The sequence below is a fragment of the Pogona vitticeps genome, chromosome 2 (genome assembly GCF_051106095.1).
Source record: "Pogona vitticeps strain Pit_001003342236 chromosome 2, PviZW2.1, whole genome shotgun sequence".
NCBI classification, from domain to species: domain Eukaryota; kingdom Metazoa; phylum Chordata; class Lepidosauria; order Squamata; family Agamidae; genus Pogona; species Pogona vitticeps.
In genome coordinates this window covers 221,391,225-221,408,641 of record NC_135784.1, presented here as the reverse complement: position 1 = coordinate 221,408,641, position 17,417 = coordinate 221,391,225, and the positions used below count along the sequence as shown (strand labels likewise).

Sequence of the window (17,417 nt, the reverse complement as noted above, 5' to 3'; positions counted from 1 at the left end):
TAAAACCACATTGGTCTTCCTTAATATAATTTGCTATGAATCTATTTAATCTATTTGCCAATATAGCAGTAAAAATCTTAGCATCTTGGTTTATTAAAGATATGGGTCTATAGGATCCCGGATCTGTTTGATCCTTATTGGGTTTTACAATAAGAATAGTTAATGAATGCTTCCATGAAGCAGGTATTGTCTCTCCTTCCATTATCTTATTATAAAACATTTTTAACTTAGGTATCAGAATGGAACTAAAGTGTTTATAATATTCTGGACCCAATCCGTCAGGGCCTGGTGTTTTACCATTTTTTAATTTATTTATAACTTCAGCAATCTCTTGTTCATTGATTTCTTCTTCCAATATACTTTTATCATCTGATAATTTAGTTTTTAAATTATCATTTATATATTTTTCGATACATTCTTTCTTTACATTATTTCCTTTATACAATTTCTGCAAAAAATCATGAAAAATCTTCAATTTTTCTTTCATTATATTACAATTCTTACCTGTTTCATCTTTACGTATCCCTATTGAATTTTTTGCTCTTTACACATTCTAGCTACCAATTTTGAATTTTTGTTATTAAATTCAAAAAAAGTCTCTTTAAATACATCAAATCTCTCTGAACTTTCTCTATTTCTACATTATCTAATTCCTTTCTCTTAGCCTGAATTTCTAATAAAATTCTTCTATTTCTTTCTGTAAAAAATCTATTTTCTAAATTTTTCAAATCTTCCAATTTTTTCACATGTCTCTTCTTAATTTTTTTTAATTTACACGATTCTCTTCTTGTTATTCCTCTTGTGATTGCTTTCATTGTGTCCCACAAGTGGCCTGGTTTAGCACCTCCTGTTTCATTTATTGTTCATAATTCTAGCCATTCCTTCTTTATCTTTTCTATTATTTCTGGCTACTGCAAAATATTATTATCGATTCTCTACCTTTTGGAGTCTTTATAATCTTTCTTTATTTCAATCTCTATTAACATCAATGCATGGTCTGTTATTTTAATAGGGTTTATTTCAGTATCAACTATCTTAGAAATTAAATCTTGAGATATAAATACATGATCTATTCTAGAATAAGTATTATGTACCACTGAAAAATAAGTATATATTTTTTCATCACCTTTCAATTCTCTCCAAATATCCTTCAAATGGTTACTTTTTATCTTTTTACTTAATATTGTGTTTCTATGATAAATATCATTCCGACCATGTGCAGCTTTATCTTTTATCTTATCCATAACCATATTGAAATCTCCTGCCATGATAACATAACCTTTCTTTACCTTTTCCATTTCTTTAAAAACCAAATCATAAAACATAAAATTCTCCTTGTTTATTATTAGGTGTGTACACATTTACCAAAGTATATTCTTCCAGCCCCATTTTACCTTGCATTATAATGTATCTACCATTACAATCTTTTATTACCTTTTCTACTTTAAATTCACCGTTATTGAAAATTATAATTGCTACACCTCTAGATTTAGAAGTTCCAAAATTTTTTCATAAATGTCTATATTATTCATCTTTAACTCATTAACTCCATTTTCTGATTGATGATTCTGTTGTAGAAAGACAATATCCATCTTGTTTTTCCTTAACAATGCTTCTATTCTTCTTCTTTTCACTGTTGATCCAAGGCCTTTAACGTTTAAACTTGCAAGTCTTATTTTTCTACCCATGTGAATTCGAAAGTTTTCTTTGCAATAGGTCCCGTGTGTAACCTTGTCTCCCACCAACCTACCAAAAAAACTAAAACATAAAATAGACATAAAAACACCCAGTAATTGATCTTCACCAATTTTGTGAACATATACATTAACATCCTCTCCACCATGAGCAAAAGGTGGGGGGGAGACGCCACCATCGTCCGGCGGAACCACAACCGGAGCCTCACCTCTGATCTTTTCATTTGACTTTTGCATTTCTACTTAATATTTAGTACTAAAATAGTAATAAAATAAGAATAAGAATAAAAGTACCCCCTTTCCCCTTTATTAGAATCATTTTTAAAAAATTAAAATTTAGTTTTTAGTAATTTTAATTTTGTTATCACTCTTACTATCTAAATTTAGTGTGTTTAGTATGATTATATGAATATAATTTATACAAGAAAGAGAAAGAAGAAAGTAAAGAACAAGAATAAAGTAATAGTAATATTCCATAAAGTTGATTAGAAAACAACAGAAAAAGAACATCAAAAATTAAAAGGGGGGAAAGAGGGGAGGAGAGAAACATATCCACACACACACACACACACACACACACACACACACACACACACACACACACACACAAGAGAAATTTTATTAGGAGAAAGATAAAGGAAAAAATAAAAAGAAGAAAAAACTAGTCCATCTTCCACACATCTGATTATTTCTGGTTCAACCTTCTAGTTCTTTGCTTGTAGTTGGAGTTAACTCCTGATTTTCTCCATCGTAAATTTTCCAGGCTTTCAACAATTCTAAACCTTCCTCGCAAGAGTGGATTTTAAACAAAATCTTGTCTTTCCAGATTTTCAAAAAAATTGGATAGCCCCATTGATATCTGATGTTATTTTTCTTCAAGATTGCTGTAACTGGCTGCATAGATCCTCTCCATTTCACAGACTCATTACATAGATCCTGGAAAATCTGAATTTTTCTGTCCCGATAAACCAGCTGGTCTTGTTTTTGTTTAATTACTTTCAAAAATTGTTCTTTCTTTGCGTAACTCAAAAACTTCACAACCACTGGTCTGATTCTGAGACTGCTTGGGTTTCCCAAGAAATATGCCTTTTCTATATCTGTTTCAATCAGATGTTGCGTGTCCATTATGGAGTTAATCCAAACCATAACCTCTTTTCTGAGATCTTGTCCCTGTTGCACTTGGAAATTCATTATTTTAATATTAGACCTTCTGAGGTTATCTTCCATATATATGAGCTTTTTATCAGTTTGAGAAATTTGCTGAGCCATGGACACTATTTTTACTTTATTTGCTTGAACTGTATCAGCAAGGTCTCTAATTTTGCTTTTGACATCCTTTAGCTCCCGTGACACCCCTGAAATTTGATCTTGAAGCTTATTAATACTCCTTTCGATGGACTTAGATCTTTGCTCTGTTTTGTCAAAGCCTTCTGACATGTTACAAGATAGATCTTTTATAAGCTTCGTAACCTCGTCCATCTTATCTTCTTCAGTTGTTTCCAATCTTTCCAAACTGCAGTCTGAAGGGGTTTTGGCAGATTTATCCCTCCTCCTTTACATAGAGAGGTCTAATTAAGAATAATTATTGTTATTTCAGGCTTTTGTTAAGAGCAGGGCAACTGGAAAAAAACAGAAGCTAATCGGACTCAAAAGTGAAAGTAGTTTGTGGTTTTAAACTACATAGTCTTTAGAGATTTTAATTAGCTGTACGCTTTCCTTATCCTTCTCTTTAAGGATTTATGTTTAAAAAAACTATTCTAAAAGAAGAAATGCATTTTAATAGCTTTTTACCTTGCTTGGCGATACGGAGGTTCACTCCTAGCTGGTCATCCCCCCAAGCGGTAGTGATGTCTCCTCACTTTTTCTTCTAACACTGACACCAGTTTGCACTTGTTGCATGTTTATACCATGTTACACTCAGGCTCAAAGACAAACTATATACAGACTTTGCAGCCAACTGCAACTGAAGTGTCTCTTCGCTCCATAATTTCTGCTACCTTTTTGCTTTAATCTATGCCATTGTCATGTTCTTCCAGTTTCCTCTGTGTGTTTTCCCTCAAACACAGGTCCACCTTCGGACACAATATACTATTTTCTCCCTTTACACACTGCCACCAGTGAAAACCAATTTTCTGAATGCCTCATAGTCTCTTGCTTGATCCAGTGGCATTTGAGAATAAATCTCAGCTAACTCTCCACTTATCTGAGACCTCAGCATAATTATTCTCTCTTCTGCTTTTACATTAACATCCCAGCACACCCGCTCGAAAGAAATAAGGAATGCTTCGGGGCAATCACCCTTTCTATATTGAGGGAATTTCTTTAAATCCACTTTTGATAAATTCCTCTCATCAATTCAGTTATTATTGTTATTGTTCTGGGCTGTTAATTTTAATTTTTTCATTTGTAATTGATATTCCATCTCTTTTGCTCTCATTTCCAGCTGTCTCTTTTCTTGTTCCATAGCCATTTCTCTTTGTCTTAATTCTAATTGTCTTGCTTTTGCTTCAGCTTTTTCTCTCATTTCTAATTGTCTGGCTTCAACCTCAGCCCTAGTTCTTATTTCTAACTCCTTTAATTTAAATTCTTGTTGCAACCTCCATCTTTCAAATTCTTGGAAGGTTAACCCAGTTTCTCTTCTTGAGGCCTCATCCTCCTGAGTCTCATCTTGCTCAGTTATTTCAAGAGGGCTCTCTTTGTGAAGTTAACTTTGACCATCTGCTACCTCCATTGCTAACTTTTCCCCTCGCTTAGAAGGCATGTTTATTTGTGTTTCTTTGGACAAGCTGGGTGATTTTACAGAGGCAGACAGTCAAGCCTCAATATAAAAATACTTTTTTCCCTTTTCTATGTTAGAGAGAGAGTTACTTTATAGCTCTTTGCTGGCAGCTACGGATTGCTACTATATTTCTTCAGGCATGCTGCCTCGCTGTTCCTGGGTCTGATACACTGTTTCTTTCAGCCTCCAGACACCAAGCTTTTTCTCATATTTTTTCCCAATCCTCAGTTAGTTTTAGTCACCTCAGCTATATCTTTGACCTTGGCTTCCACCTTTGTCCCATCAGTGCACCTTTCTCAGAGCTTGGGATCTAAAGTTAGCCCCTTGGTCTTCCACCCTGTGAGGTAAACTTTAAACACAGAATAATTCTCTGAGGTTTTTTCCTGTCTTACTCTTTCCCCAAGGTCTGCTATCTGGAGTCCTGTCCAAGCTATTCACTTAGAGCTCCAGGGTTTCCCACTCCTTCTCATCAGCCCTCGACTAACAGGTCCCTCAGACTCAGAAATTTTTTTTCCTTTGGCTCACTGGAGTTTATTTGCTTCACATCCCACCGCTTTGCCACCACTTTGTCACATTCCCTCAGTTTCCCCTGTGTGTTTTCCCTCAAACACAGGTCCACGTTCGGACACGATGTACTATTTTCTCCCGTTACATGTGGCCACCATTGGATCTTTATCCACAGTGTACCAAATGAGTATCTTAGACCCGGGCTGCCAAATATACCAGGTTTATTTATTGTTTTATTGGTAAATCACAGAAGTAGTCATATATGTTCTTTTATTGTTCAGTCATTAAGCTTTAATAGGATTACATGTATGCTTGTTTGTATTCATTCACATTGCTCCACTGTACTGTGGCAATAACTGTACAATCTTATGACTGTCTATTTCCTATTACTTTTATCTCTTACCTATTCTCTAGCACATACCAACTTTCCAATCTCTGTCTTAACACTTCAAAACCTCCTCTCTAACTCTCCTCAGTCTCCATCTGTTCTCCTGACTCCGCCCTTCCTGTCCTGCCATAGGCTCCTGCCCTAGAGCTTCATATGATTGACAGGCATGACTTGGGCATTCCACCACAGCCATTTACTTAATTTTACTTGCCTGAATGTAGCTGGTAAAGTCTACTAATGTATAATTCTTCCTTTGGCTCCTTAGTCTTTCCGTTTCTTTTCTCCCTTCCTGCAGTAGACCTTCCCTTCCTGCCTTTCCTTCCTATCTCTTCCCCATCGAACTCCTGTTAGCTGTCCCTGGGTCTTCCTCAGCTTTATTACTGAGCTATGCTTTGTTAGGAACCAGCAGTCAAAAGGAGGCACCCCATCTTTTAATGTTTAATTAAGAGTTAAGAACCTTTGGCCTTCCAGATGTTTTAGACTTCACCTCCCAGATGTGCTACCACAAAGGAATTGTGGGTGTGGTAATTCAAAACCTCTAGAAGGCTAAAGCTTCCCCACTTCTGTTACCCTTTATTGTCAGGATTGAGTTGCAAGCAGGCATGTGAAAAGTCATAGGAGGATTCCTCTAGCAATGCAGCAGGCCTAGTAAGTAATTTATTATTTATAAATAGTTACTTTTAATTATTTCCTTTCTTCAACAACAGAAGTATAACTGCATAACAATTGCAACCCAATGAGGTATAACTATGTCGTTAAGTACTATGCCAAATGCAAGGGAGATAAGGAAAGTTACAGAAAATTGAATGCAGACTTCCAAAGAATAGCAAGGAAAGACAAGAGGGCCTTCTTAAATGAACAATGCAAAGAAATAGAGGAAAATAATAGAAAAGGAAAAACCAGAGATCTGTTCAGGAAAATTGGAGATATTAAAGGAACATTTTATGCAAAGATGATCATGATAAAGGACAAAAATGATAGGGACCTCACAGAAGCAGAAGACATCAAGAAAAGGTGGCAAGAATACACAGAGGAATTATACCAGAAAGATTTAGATATCCCGGATGTGGTAAAAGCGTTCCTTAGAACTGCCTTTACACGAGACAGAGAGGGATTCAGAATGATTAGTCCCTAATGCCAGCAAAATCGGGTCCGGTAATTTTGCTCTAGGCGACTTCACACTCCTTCACCCAAGTCTGTCTCGATTTTAAATAAACAATCTGGAAGGTCTGCTCTTCCTCTTTTATTACTTCAGGACCCTCTTTTGGTAATATGGTAATGTGGCCAGATCAAAACAATCTTAGTTCAAAATATCCAATTGACTACAGTAGCTTGGTCTAAGCAAGGAGACAGCTTACAGACAATTTGTCTTTTTATATTTTATTACAAAAGATAGCATTTCAACAAGCTTATTTTAATGTTATTCAGTATTTCCAAAATAACCCCCAGCCTTAGCCACCAGTCATTTCCTCTATAAAAGTGAAAATAATAAACTCACTAACTATATCTTAAATAAGCATTCTTACGCAAAGATAAAGTCCTGTCGGCTGCATTTCCCTCGGTGTGTCGTCTCTCCCTTCCATCTCTTTTCTCCGTCCTTCTCCGTCCTTTTTTTTCTTCTCGCCCATCTTCCTTAAATTAAGAAGTTATGTCCTTGTCCATGGAGTTGAGATAAGATATGGGTCAGCTTGCTCTTCTTAACTTTTTTTTTTTCTTTAGCTGGAGAAGAACTGACCTTGTACATTTTCTCTCTAATTAGCACCTGGGCATAAACAGATTTCTAGCTTTTTCGTTGCAGCTCTGAAATAAATCTTATGAAATACAATTCTATTCTATTTTCATAATCAAATTCATGACACGCCCCCCCTTAAAGATACAAAATACAGGACTATTAAAGTTCTTATTTTGTTATTAACTTAACATTTGATTATGAAAGGTTAACAAGACTACATGTGAACTTACAATTATCTTAACCAAGTATTAAGCTTATCAAAGTAATATCTCTTTACTCATAGCTAAGTACATCTCTATAAAAAAAATACAGAAAAAGAAAACAAGTTAATTAATTTTAAACAGAAATTCAAAGTAACCATATTATATCAGCATTCCATTTTTCAACGATCTGTTACATTACATTCGATTTTTCTCCCCACATTGTTACAATTAGGATTGTTTGCATATCTGTTTCTATACATTTTTAAACTATTTACATGAAACATAATTGGTTTCTTGGATGAATTTAACATTTTCACAAGATAATTCACATTTCCCACTTTTTGTATGATTTCCCCTGGACCTTCCCAAACTACTTCCAATTTTGAAGGTCTGAACGGGTTTAGTACCAATACCATATCACCCACTGCAAACTCTCGGTGACGGGCCTTCTTGTCATGATAGTATTTTTGTTTTATTTGGGATTTCAACAAATTGTCTCTTGCCAATTCTTGCACTGCTAGAAGTTTTTCTTGTAGTTTCCGGACGAAATCCGCGACTGGAACCATGCTACTTCTGACCACACCTTCCCAGTCTGATCGCAGTAGATCTAATGGTCCTTGTAGGTTTTTCCCAAACACTACCTCACTCGGCGAAAAACCTCCCAGAGAAACATGAGGTGCACTTCTGTACGCAAACAAAACAAAAGGTAATAGTTCGTCCCAAATGTTTCCATATTCTTGGACTAGGGTTTTAATCATCCTCAACAAGGTTTGTTGTCCTCTTTCCACCATTCCGTGAGATTCTGGATGATAAGGAATGCTAAAGTTTAATTTAATTCCGCTGATCTCACAAATTCGGCTCATCAATTCGTTTTTAAAAGCACCGGCTTGATCGCAAATAATTTGAGTTGGTATCCCTATTCTAGAGCATAAATCCACTACAACTCTAGCAATAGTTTGGGCCGAAAGATTGCTGATGGCGTATGCCTCGATCCATCTGCTGGCTTGACAGATGAACGATATGATGTATTTTTTCTTTGACTTCGTGGGTACAAAAGGTCCTAGTACATCCATTTGAAGATATTGGAATACTTGATCTGGGATTTCTGTTAGTTGCATTTCTGCCTTTGTACTGTCGGTCTGTTTCCCCGTTCTCTGACAATAATTGCAGGAATTAACATAGTCCTTGACGTTTTTGGAAATGCCGGGCCAATAAAAATGCTGCGAAATCCTACTTAAAGTTTTTTGAATTCCAAGATGTCCGCTACTTGGACTATCATGGGCAAGTTGCAGAATTCTTTCTCTGTACTCTCTTGGAATGACTAGTTGTTGTACTGGTTCCGCCTGATCATTTGATTTGGGAAAATATTCTCGGTACAATAGTCCATTTTGTCCCCACAAAAAGGTTACTTTTTGTTGTACCGGTTGTACCGCGTAACTGTCGGCTTGAGACCTCAAAGAATCCAATGTAGGGTCTTCCATCTGTTTTCGTTTGAATTCCTCTGATCCCATTGGTACTAGTAAATCCTCTGGTTCAGTTTTTATCTCAGTTGTACTATCCGTTTCATCTGCAAGGGGTTGATGTTGCGTTACATGTCCGTCTGATTGCTCCTCAGAGTTATCTTCAGTTGGGACTTGCTCTATTGCTTTGCTTCGCGCACGTGTCACTGCTTGTATGGAAGCTGATTTTAAAGTGTGTTGGTGGTTAAGAAATGCTAGATCGTTTCCCAATAAAAAATCAGGTTTGCCTTCATGCACTAATAGATATTTTGCACCTTTCCAATTCTCGTAGCTAATTTGCACATACACGAGTGGTACGAATCGCTCGATTACTTCCCCTGATCCATATGTTTTCACTGGACATCTCAGGTTATTCAAGATTAGTTCTGGATCCACAAACTGTTTGTTAATTGATGAGATATCGGCAGCGGTATCCCTAGAGGCATTTATGGTCAAATCTCCCATAGAAAAATGTAGGGTTACCGGTTCTGAGAAACTTTTCAGTGACCAATATAACTGTTCTTCCGGAAAGATGCTACTGGGCTCTATAACTGAAAATTTCTCCCCTGAGGATGTCTGCTGGTTTACTATTGTAGAGACTTGAGCTACTTGTAAGCCCATTATCCTTGGCACAATCTTTGGCTCCGTTGCTTGCATTTCACTGCTTTCAGAAAAATTTGGCTTGACTCCTCCTTGTCTCTGGGGTGGCACATTCCTTAGTTGATTAACTTCATGTGGTTCTGTTGGTTGTTCTGGTATTTCTAGCGGTGTTGCACTGAGATAGTTGACCTTCAGGGTTGTTGATTTGTATTTCCGTTGAGCCGGTATGGGCGCCTTCTCAAATCTCCTTGGTGCTGGTAAGGGTGTCTGCTGAGATCTCCGTGGGGCAGGTAACGGGGTTTTGCCAACTGGCTTCTCCTCTTGACTAGTTGATCCCGCCAGTCGTGGACAATCCCTTTTTAAATGGGCTCCCCCGCATTGAAAGCAAGTCATGGGTGACCTAGTCTGGCTAGGGCCCATGCTTCTTCGCTCTCCAGCAAAAGACTGTCTTGGTTCAGAAACCACTGTCTTCTTAGCTTCATATAGGCTCTGCCTCCTAGGCACTTCTGGAATACTCCTAACTCTGGGAGTAGGTTCAATCTTCTTAAAGGAAATTATTTCTTCAGTTTCCTGGTAATCAGACAGGTTTCCACTATCCATGCTCCCTAAAGAGCCTCTGGTCCACTCTTCCTCAGCAATCTTCCTCTGCAAAAAATGCAGTTTCATCTGATGGTATTCCCTTGCTTTTCTCTGAGTGGAGTGGGCTTCAAACCATTGCCTCTGGCTCTCCATGAAGTCTGCCATCATCAGGGTAAACTGCTCTTGCAACCTGAAACTCGCATCTCTTTTATCTGCTGGACTGCTGCTGGCCTCTGCCATTGCTGCTCCTGACGACCTCTGGTCATTAGCAAGAATTTTCTCTGTTAGCAGATCCTGCTGAGTTGGAACTTGTTCCGCCCCAGTGTACTGCTGTGTCCTTTCTTGGCATAACTTTTGGTTTAACAACTTCTGGATTTGCTTCCATTAACCTTTGGGCATCTTCTTCAGTAAATCTTGTGACAGCACTCCTCATATGAAATTCTTTGGGTATCTGTAGCGATCTACTAATAGTTGATCTTGCTCCACTCTGCAGTAAAGAACTATGCTCCATTGCTGACAAAATCTCCTTATCCACTGATACTTCAGGCAGTGAAAACCGACTGCTAAAAGCCATTTTTCCTTTTTTTTCCCCTCTCTTCCTCCCTGCAGCCTTGGCCGAAGCACGGGAGGAGCAATAAAACAATTAAACTGTCAGCTTTGACTGATCCTACTTTCCCTCCAGGAAATCCTTTTGGCTCTGGCTTGGGGTAGGAAATTTTCCCTTTTTAAACTTTATTTAATTACTTTTAAATTACTTTTATTATCCTGGCTGCTCCTTATAGACTCCTGCTACACTCAAAACAATTTTGCCACTCTGTCACCTGAGTGAATCGAGCTGGCACTTTTTAAACAGCACAATGCTTGTTCCTTAGAACTCTTAAGCCACTGGCAGAATCTCTCCTTGCATTACTTTAGCCTGAGCTTTCTGCATAGGAGTCTTCTCCAGTCACAATAATTTACAACCTTCCCTGCTTTGCTCTGAAGCTCACGCCAGAGAAGTTTCTCTTGTCCTTTATTTAGCAGTGTGTATCTGCTTGCTCACACATCTGCCTTCATAAAACAATTACAAGCGCTAATTCAGCCCTTAAGCAAAGCGCAAAACAAATCCCATCTGCCACTATACTGTAAACATGGCACGTAAGACTCAGATCCCAAGATGCCACCATGTGGTAAACACGGCACGTGAATAAAATCCCACCGCTGCCACCATGTGGTAAAAGCGTTCCTTAGAACTGCCTTTACACGAGACAGAGAGGGATTCAGAATGATTAGTCCCTACTGCCAGCAAAATCGGGTCCGGTAATTTTGCTCTAGGCGACTTCACACTCCTTCACCCAAGTCTGTCTCGATTTTAAATAAACAATCTGGAAGGTCTGCTCTTCCTCTTTTATTACTTCAGGACCCTCTTTTGGTAATATGGTAATGTGGCCAGATCAAAACAATCTTAGTTCAAAATATCCAATTGACTACAGTAGCTTGGTCTAAGCAAGGAGACAGCTTACAGACAATTTGTCTTTTTATATTTTATTACAAAAGATAGCATTTCAACAAGCTTATTTTAATGTTATTCAGTATTTCCAAAATAACCCCCAGCCTTAGCCACCAGTCATTTCCTCTATAAAAGTGAAAATAATAAACTCACTAACTATATCTTAAATAAGCATTCTTACGCAAAGATAAAGTCCTGTCGGCTGCATTTCCCTCGGTGTGTCGTCTCTCCCTTCCATCTCTTTTCTCCGTCCTTCTCCGTCCTTTTTTTTCTTCTCGCCCATCTTCCTTAAATTAAGAAGTTATGTCCTTGTCCATGGAGTTGAGATAAGATATGGGTCAGCTTGCTCTTCTTAACTTTTTTTTTTTTCTTTAGCTGGAGAAGAACTGACCTTGTACATTTTCTCTCTAATTAGCACCTGGGCATAAACAGATTTCTAGCTTTTTCGTTGCAGCTCTGAAATAAATCTTATGAAATACAATTCTATTCTATTTTCATAATCAAATTCATGACACCGGACAACCCAGATAGTGTGGTTGCTGACCTTGAGCCAGACATCCTGGAGAGTGAAGTCAAGTGGGCCTTAGAAAGCTTGTCTAACAACAAGGCCAGTGGAGGTGATGGCATCCCAGTGGAACTATTTAAAATCTTAAAAGATGACGCTGTTAAAGTGCTACATTCAATATGCCAACAAGTTTGGAAAACTCAACAGTGGCCAGAGGACAAGAAAAGATCAGTCTACATCCCAGTCCCAAAGAAGGGCAGTGCCAAAGAATGCTCCAACTACCGTACTGAAGACAGGAGGGCCTGGTGTGCTCTGGTCCATGGGGTCACGAAGAATCAGACATGACTAAACGACTAAACAACAACAATTTTTTATGGAGATGTGGCTTCCCCTTATGGAGAAAAGGACTCTCACAGTTCCAATGGTGGCTTCTGCTATGGCAGACACAGAGGGGAAAAATGAGATGCACTCAAAAGCATCCCCTTACTGCTGCTCAAGGAAGTGGGGTTCAAAGTCTCTAGAAGCTGACTGTGGCATTTTGAAACTTTTCTCACTGAAAACATTGTGTGGTATTTGCATCTTTCCTTGAGCTCCAACCTCCCAGGCAGCTCATGAGGAAACCACATGCCTTTTCTTTTGTTTTGGAACACAAAGTCCAGCAAAGTGAAGTACAGTGTTGCATTTCTTCTACTTTACTTTGCATTCAAAGTGCATTCTAAGAATTAATACATTTGTAACCTCTCTTTGCTAGGATTATCACACAGCCACTGCAATGCTTTCCAGAGAGTCAGGTAGTCTTAGTGACAAGGTCTAGCTGCTTGGATATTTTGCATGGGTCTCTATGCATTCCTGTTTGCGTAGCAGGTAGCTAGTGATATCTTTAGAGATTTCCAGCTTCCCTATTTTATCTTGCTTTTCACTCCCTTCCACATGAAGCAAAACTGAAGAACACTTCAGCCGGTACTCTTCTATGTCCTCTTTGCTCTACATTCTAGTTTTCCCTTCATTCTAATTGCATAGTTTTCACTGTACACCTCCTTCTCCTCCCTCTGCAAAAATTACACACAGCAGCAAGGCAGGGAAGAGCCTCAAGTGGCCCAAGGAAAAGTCTCCATGCATCTTGGCACCAATGGGAAGACGTTCATGAAATACAGATATGGAGACCAGGTCACAGTGAGGGGGCTTTTAGTAATAAAGGAAAGATGGTATTTGGTCAAGGCTTCTGTGTGGCTTTAATTTTCATTGCAATCATGCTGTTTGGATGATGTTCCTCAAAATTAGTCTTGCATAAATGTAAATTTGACACTCAACCTGTGATCAAACCTTAATCCCCCCAATTTTACCACAGTGGCATGGAACACAGATGGAGAGAATCAGCATCCGTGCTGTGTCATGCCAGAAATCTATGAACTGCACATTACAAACTCTGAGATAGGTCTGAATTCCTAAACCATTTGTAGTCATGTAGTGTAAATATTGCACAAATGTATACTTAAGATATTTTAATGTAAGTACTGTATATCAAGAATATTAAAAGTTGAGACATTAATCTGTGTTCCATACCTTTGGTTCCAGTTGCTACCCCCGACCCTCAGACAAAGAATAAAATGTTGTTGCTCCAGCAATAGTTTTAATGTGGGTTTTCCTTAGCTGAAATTATGTTTTTTAGACTACAGCAGCAATACATACTTCATTATTCAGGCAGAAAAATAGTAAAGGAAGAATGGCATAGCTGTTTATAATTACTCTACTGGGACTCTCCTGCCTTTTCATTTGTTTTGTAAGAGAGGAATGACTGTCTTTCTGTTCTATATTATATTAAAAAATTTTACTCAGTCCATCTCTATTCAGATACTTGGAATATCAAGCTGTGTACCGAAGTAGATGAAACAGCAACTATCCACTTACTATCAAGTCTGTCACCTACGTTTGGACCCTTTGTTCAGCTTTGTCATTTGGACATTTACTTATAGGGCATTAACCCCACAATTTATAGATAAATGTGTATCTGAAGTTTGAAATTGTGTGCTTTGAGGTATCTTTCTTTATAGCCTTTGCGGGGCTCCATTAAAGCTCCTAGGCTTTGAAAAGTATCCTGTGATCAAATATAGTATCCTGCTGCTTGGCTGCTCTAACTCTTCTTACAATGTAATGACTGCTTTCTATGAAAGTTCGCTCGGCAGGAGGAGGCTTTGACTTCAGCAGCTGTGGGAATGAGCAGAGCACCTGCCTGACCTAAGCTCCTGATACACACACACACACACACTCTATAGAAAATCCCCACTCCACCCCCAGTCCAGTGCCCTCCTCTCTGGCAAATTACCGAAATGAGGGGAAAGGGCAACCATCCCATTCTTGGAATCTGATCTCACTTACACAGGTGTCTGCATTAGAGGAACATTAATTTAAGTTCACTTTGTTGTAGTACCTGAGAACAGATATTCACCCCAGGAAGAGTGAGCTACAAGACCCAGAAGTATGTTTCCTTCCTGAGAAATTGTAAAAAAAAATCCTGTCTACAACAAGAGCTATGATTTGGAAGCTTAAAGGGCAGTAAAGATTCCTCCAGATAACGGCAGGTATTTGTCTACCCCATTCTGTTGCTTGCCCTTATTTAGGGGTACTCCAAAGATATATAAACTCACAAGTTATGTCCTGTCAAGTCAGAACTGACTTATAACAACCCTAATAAGGATCTCAGTAATACAACAACAATAACAACAATTTATATTGCACTCTACATCAGAGGTAAGAGCACAATATGAATAAATATAAATAAAGGCAAATGAGATATTCAAGGAGAGGTTTTACCAGTTCTACACCCCCGGTGAGTATCCATGGCTGAGCAAGGATTTGAACCTAGGCCACCTGAGTCCTGGTCCATCATCTTATCCATTACACCATCTATCCTCAAATAGATGGCTAGAAACCCTATTTACTCTGTTCTGAGGGGCAGAGCACTGATGCTTGGAATCTCAGGAATCTAAAGAGTTATTAATTAGGATATCTCAAACATGCCGCATTTAACAGTAGAGAAAACTGGCATAATGTATTAAGGTTGTTCACAAGTCCAATGAACAAAGCAAGTCAGATTTTCTGTAACTAGTTATAACTGAGGCTGCTCTCACACCAAGGACATGTTCCCCTGCTCTAATAATACTGTCCATACCCTTGTTGTACTGAATCATTGTCACATGGTATATATAGCTGAACAAATGTCCCAATGTTTTTTTCCTTCTCTTTGAATCGTTATGGCCAGTTACACCACGGTACCAATTTATTTTCTGTTTTCTGGGGCACTAATAGAATTGAAAAATAGAATGTTTTTAGTTTTTATTTCAACGACATCCTGATACGTTGGTTAGGGGTTCTTGTTTGGTAAAATTTCTTCTGTTGTTCTGGCACCTCTGGAAGAACTGCATTGCTGTCAATGGACCTGGCACTCCCATCCAGGGCTGTGTTGTTTGTCAGATAGTTGGTGTGGTGAGGCAACACTTACCAATGCCCTAGCATACTTGGCCATTGACATATGTAAGTTTCCCTGCCTATCGACATACTGGCTGTGAAAAAAATGTAAAAAAAAATATAGCAAGGCAGCCACCTTCCCTGATGACATGCTTTGGAAAAGAATAAATAGTGTTGTGCACACATATCATACCACTAAGGAATATATCAAAATGCCGTTGGAACAAAATAACAGAAGCCTCCTGGCGAGGGGGGAATAAACCACAGTTACACCTCTGGCCAGGTAAATGATTTGATAATGGCTGCGTGTCATGTGACCAGAAATTTTTATGATCTAACAAAGGTATAACTAGGGAACATTTGTCTTATGTGATCATGCCCTAACTTTAGAAAGAAATTTGGAGGATTTATTCTTTTCAAGTAATGCTGACTTTCAAAGGCTAAGAAATAAAGGCTGACAAGGTAAGCTTCTGTTTACCAGGACCCGTTTACCAGATTAATGAAACAGTCATCATTAGTTAAAAGAGGTATATGTGGGTATTCAGAAAAAACATAGGAAATTTAAAAGCAGTATCACAGTATAAATTAATAAATCTAATAAATTAAAAGTGATATAATACAAAGTGCCATTGTCACCTCATGTTTGAACAGAGACCAGAAGTGGTCTTTCAAAAATTCCTTACATGTTCACTTTCATATGGCTCCAGATAAATTTTCACACTTCTTGACAGTTCCCAAATTATATATTGCTTCAGATAAGTGATCTTAATTCTTCTATCCATGTTTTCTATTAGGTACATACTGTGAATAAATGGTTCCTTCTTAGTAATCACTTTCACAGTAGTTACATTTTGTCAAAAAGCAAAATATAGCTAATGTGTCAGAGCCATCTGCTTGTTTCACTTGATAAAGTTTAGCGTCAAGATGTATTCTCTGAGTCCTGAGTAAATACTCAACTTACTGTAAAGACCCACTAGAGGTTAATTTATTTTACCGGATATATTGTGCTCAGGCATACAGAGCTGAACTGAAAATTAATGATTCCATTTATACATTGGGGGGGGTGGTTCTGTGTTATGTTTAAGAGAAATTAAAGTTTTGTTGAGAATGAACTTTTCCCTCCATGAAAAATATCTAATAGAACTACTTAATCGAAATGATCACTGTGCTTGTTCTCCTCAAATTTCTTGTTTCTTGCTTGCTTTGCATAGGAAGGAGTTGCAGGAGCTGCAGAATTGCTACAAACAAAACACTGAACATGCAGCACAGCAGGCAGAGCTGATCCAGCAGCTCCAGGCTCTCAATATGGATACTCAAAAAGTCTTGAGAACTCAGGAAGATGCTCACACAGCTGAAACAATATCATATCAAAAGGTATGCAACCTCTCCCATTAAAATATATTTTCTTCTACACTAGTACATTGCTGTATAGGAATATGTTTTTCACAAGAATTGCAGTATAGTGGATGCCCAGGGCAAGTAGTAACGCTGCCTCAGTCAACAGCTGAGCAACAAATGGCATGTTCCATTGATGTCTGTTGTACTGCCATTACTGCACTGTTCTAGGTGCACTCTCACTTCTTTACAGCTAGTAAAGGAAATCTGGATAAATTTGCTGTACTGTAGTGAGACAGGAAAACATAGCACAGTGGAATTGCAGGTGTACACATAATGAATTCATGTGAATTCTGTTGATTTAGGGTTTATGACAGTGGTTCTCAACCTTGGGTTCCCAGATGTTCTTTGACTAGTAGACTCCCAGAAGTCTTTACTACTAGCTGTACTGATCAGGATTTCTGGGAGTTGTAGTCCAAGAACTTTGGACTTCCAGTCTCACCCATTGATTGGTACTATGGCTTCTAGTCAAAATACTTCACGGTTGCAAAGAAGGACGGTGGACTACGTCCTATTCTTGATTTGAGACATCTTAATAATTTCATTTGACCCCGTAAATTCCAAATGCTTACACTGGACACT

General features: G+C 38.2%; 1 protein-coding gene across 12 annotated transcripts in view; it reads left to right on the top strand.

The window, feature by feature from the left end:
* Nucleotides 1-17,417, top strand: part of CNTLN (centlein) — a 484,545-nt gene that overhangs the window by 135,339 nt on the left and 331,789 nt on the right. For all 12 annotated transcript variants that reach the window (XR_013541453.1, XR_013541452.1, XM_020797524.3 and 9 more), the window contains one exon: nt 16,652-16,814. Coding sequence is in view for 10 of the 12 variants with exons in the window: in XM_020797524.3 (XP_020653183.3) it covers nt 16,652-16,814 (163 nt within the window). In the remaining 2 variants the exon portion in view is untranslated. The remainder of the gene's footprint in view (nt 1-16,651; nt 16,815-17,417) is intronic.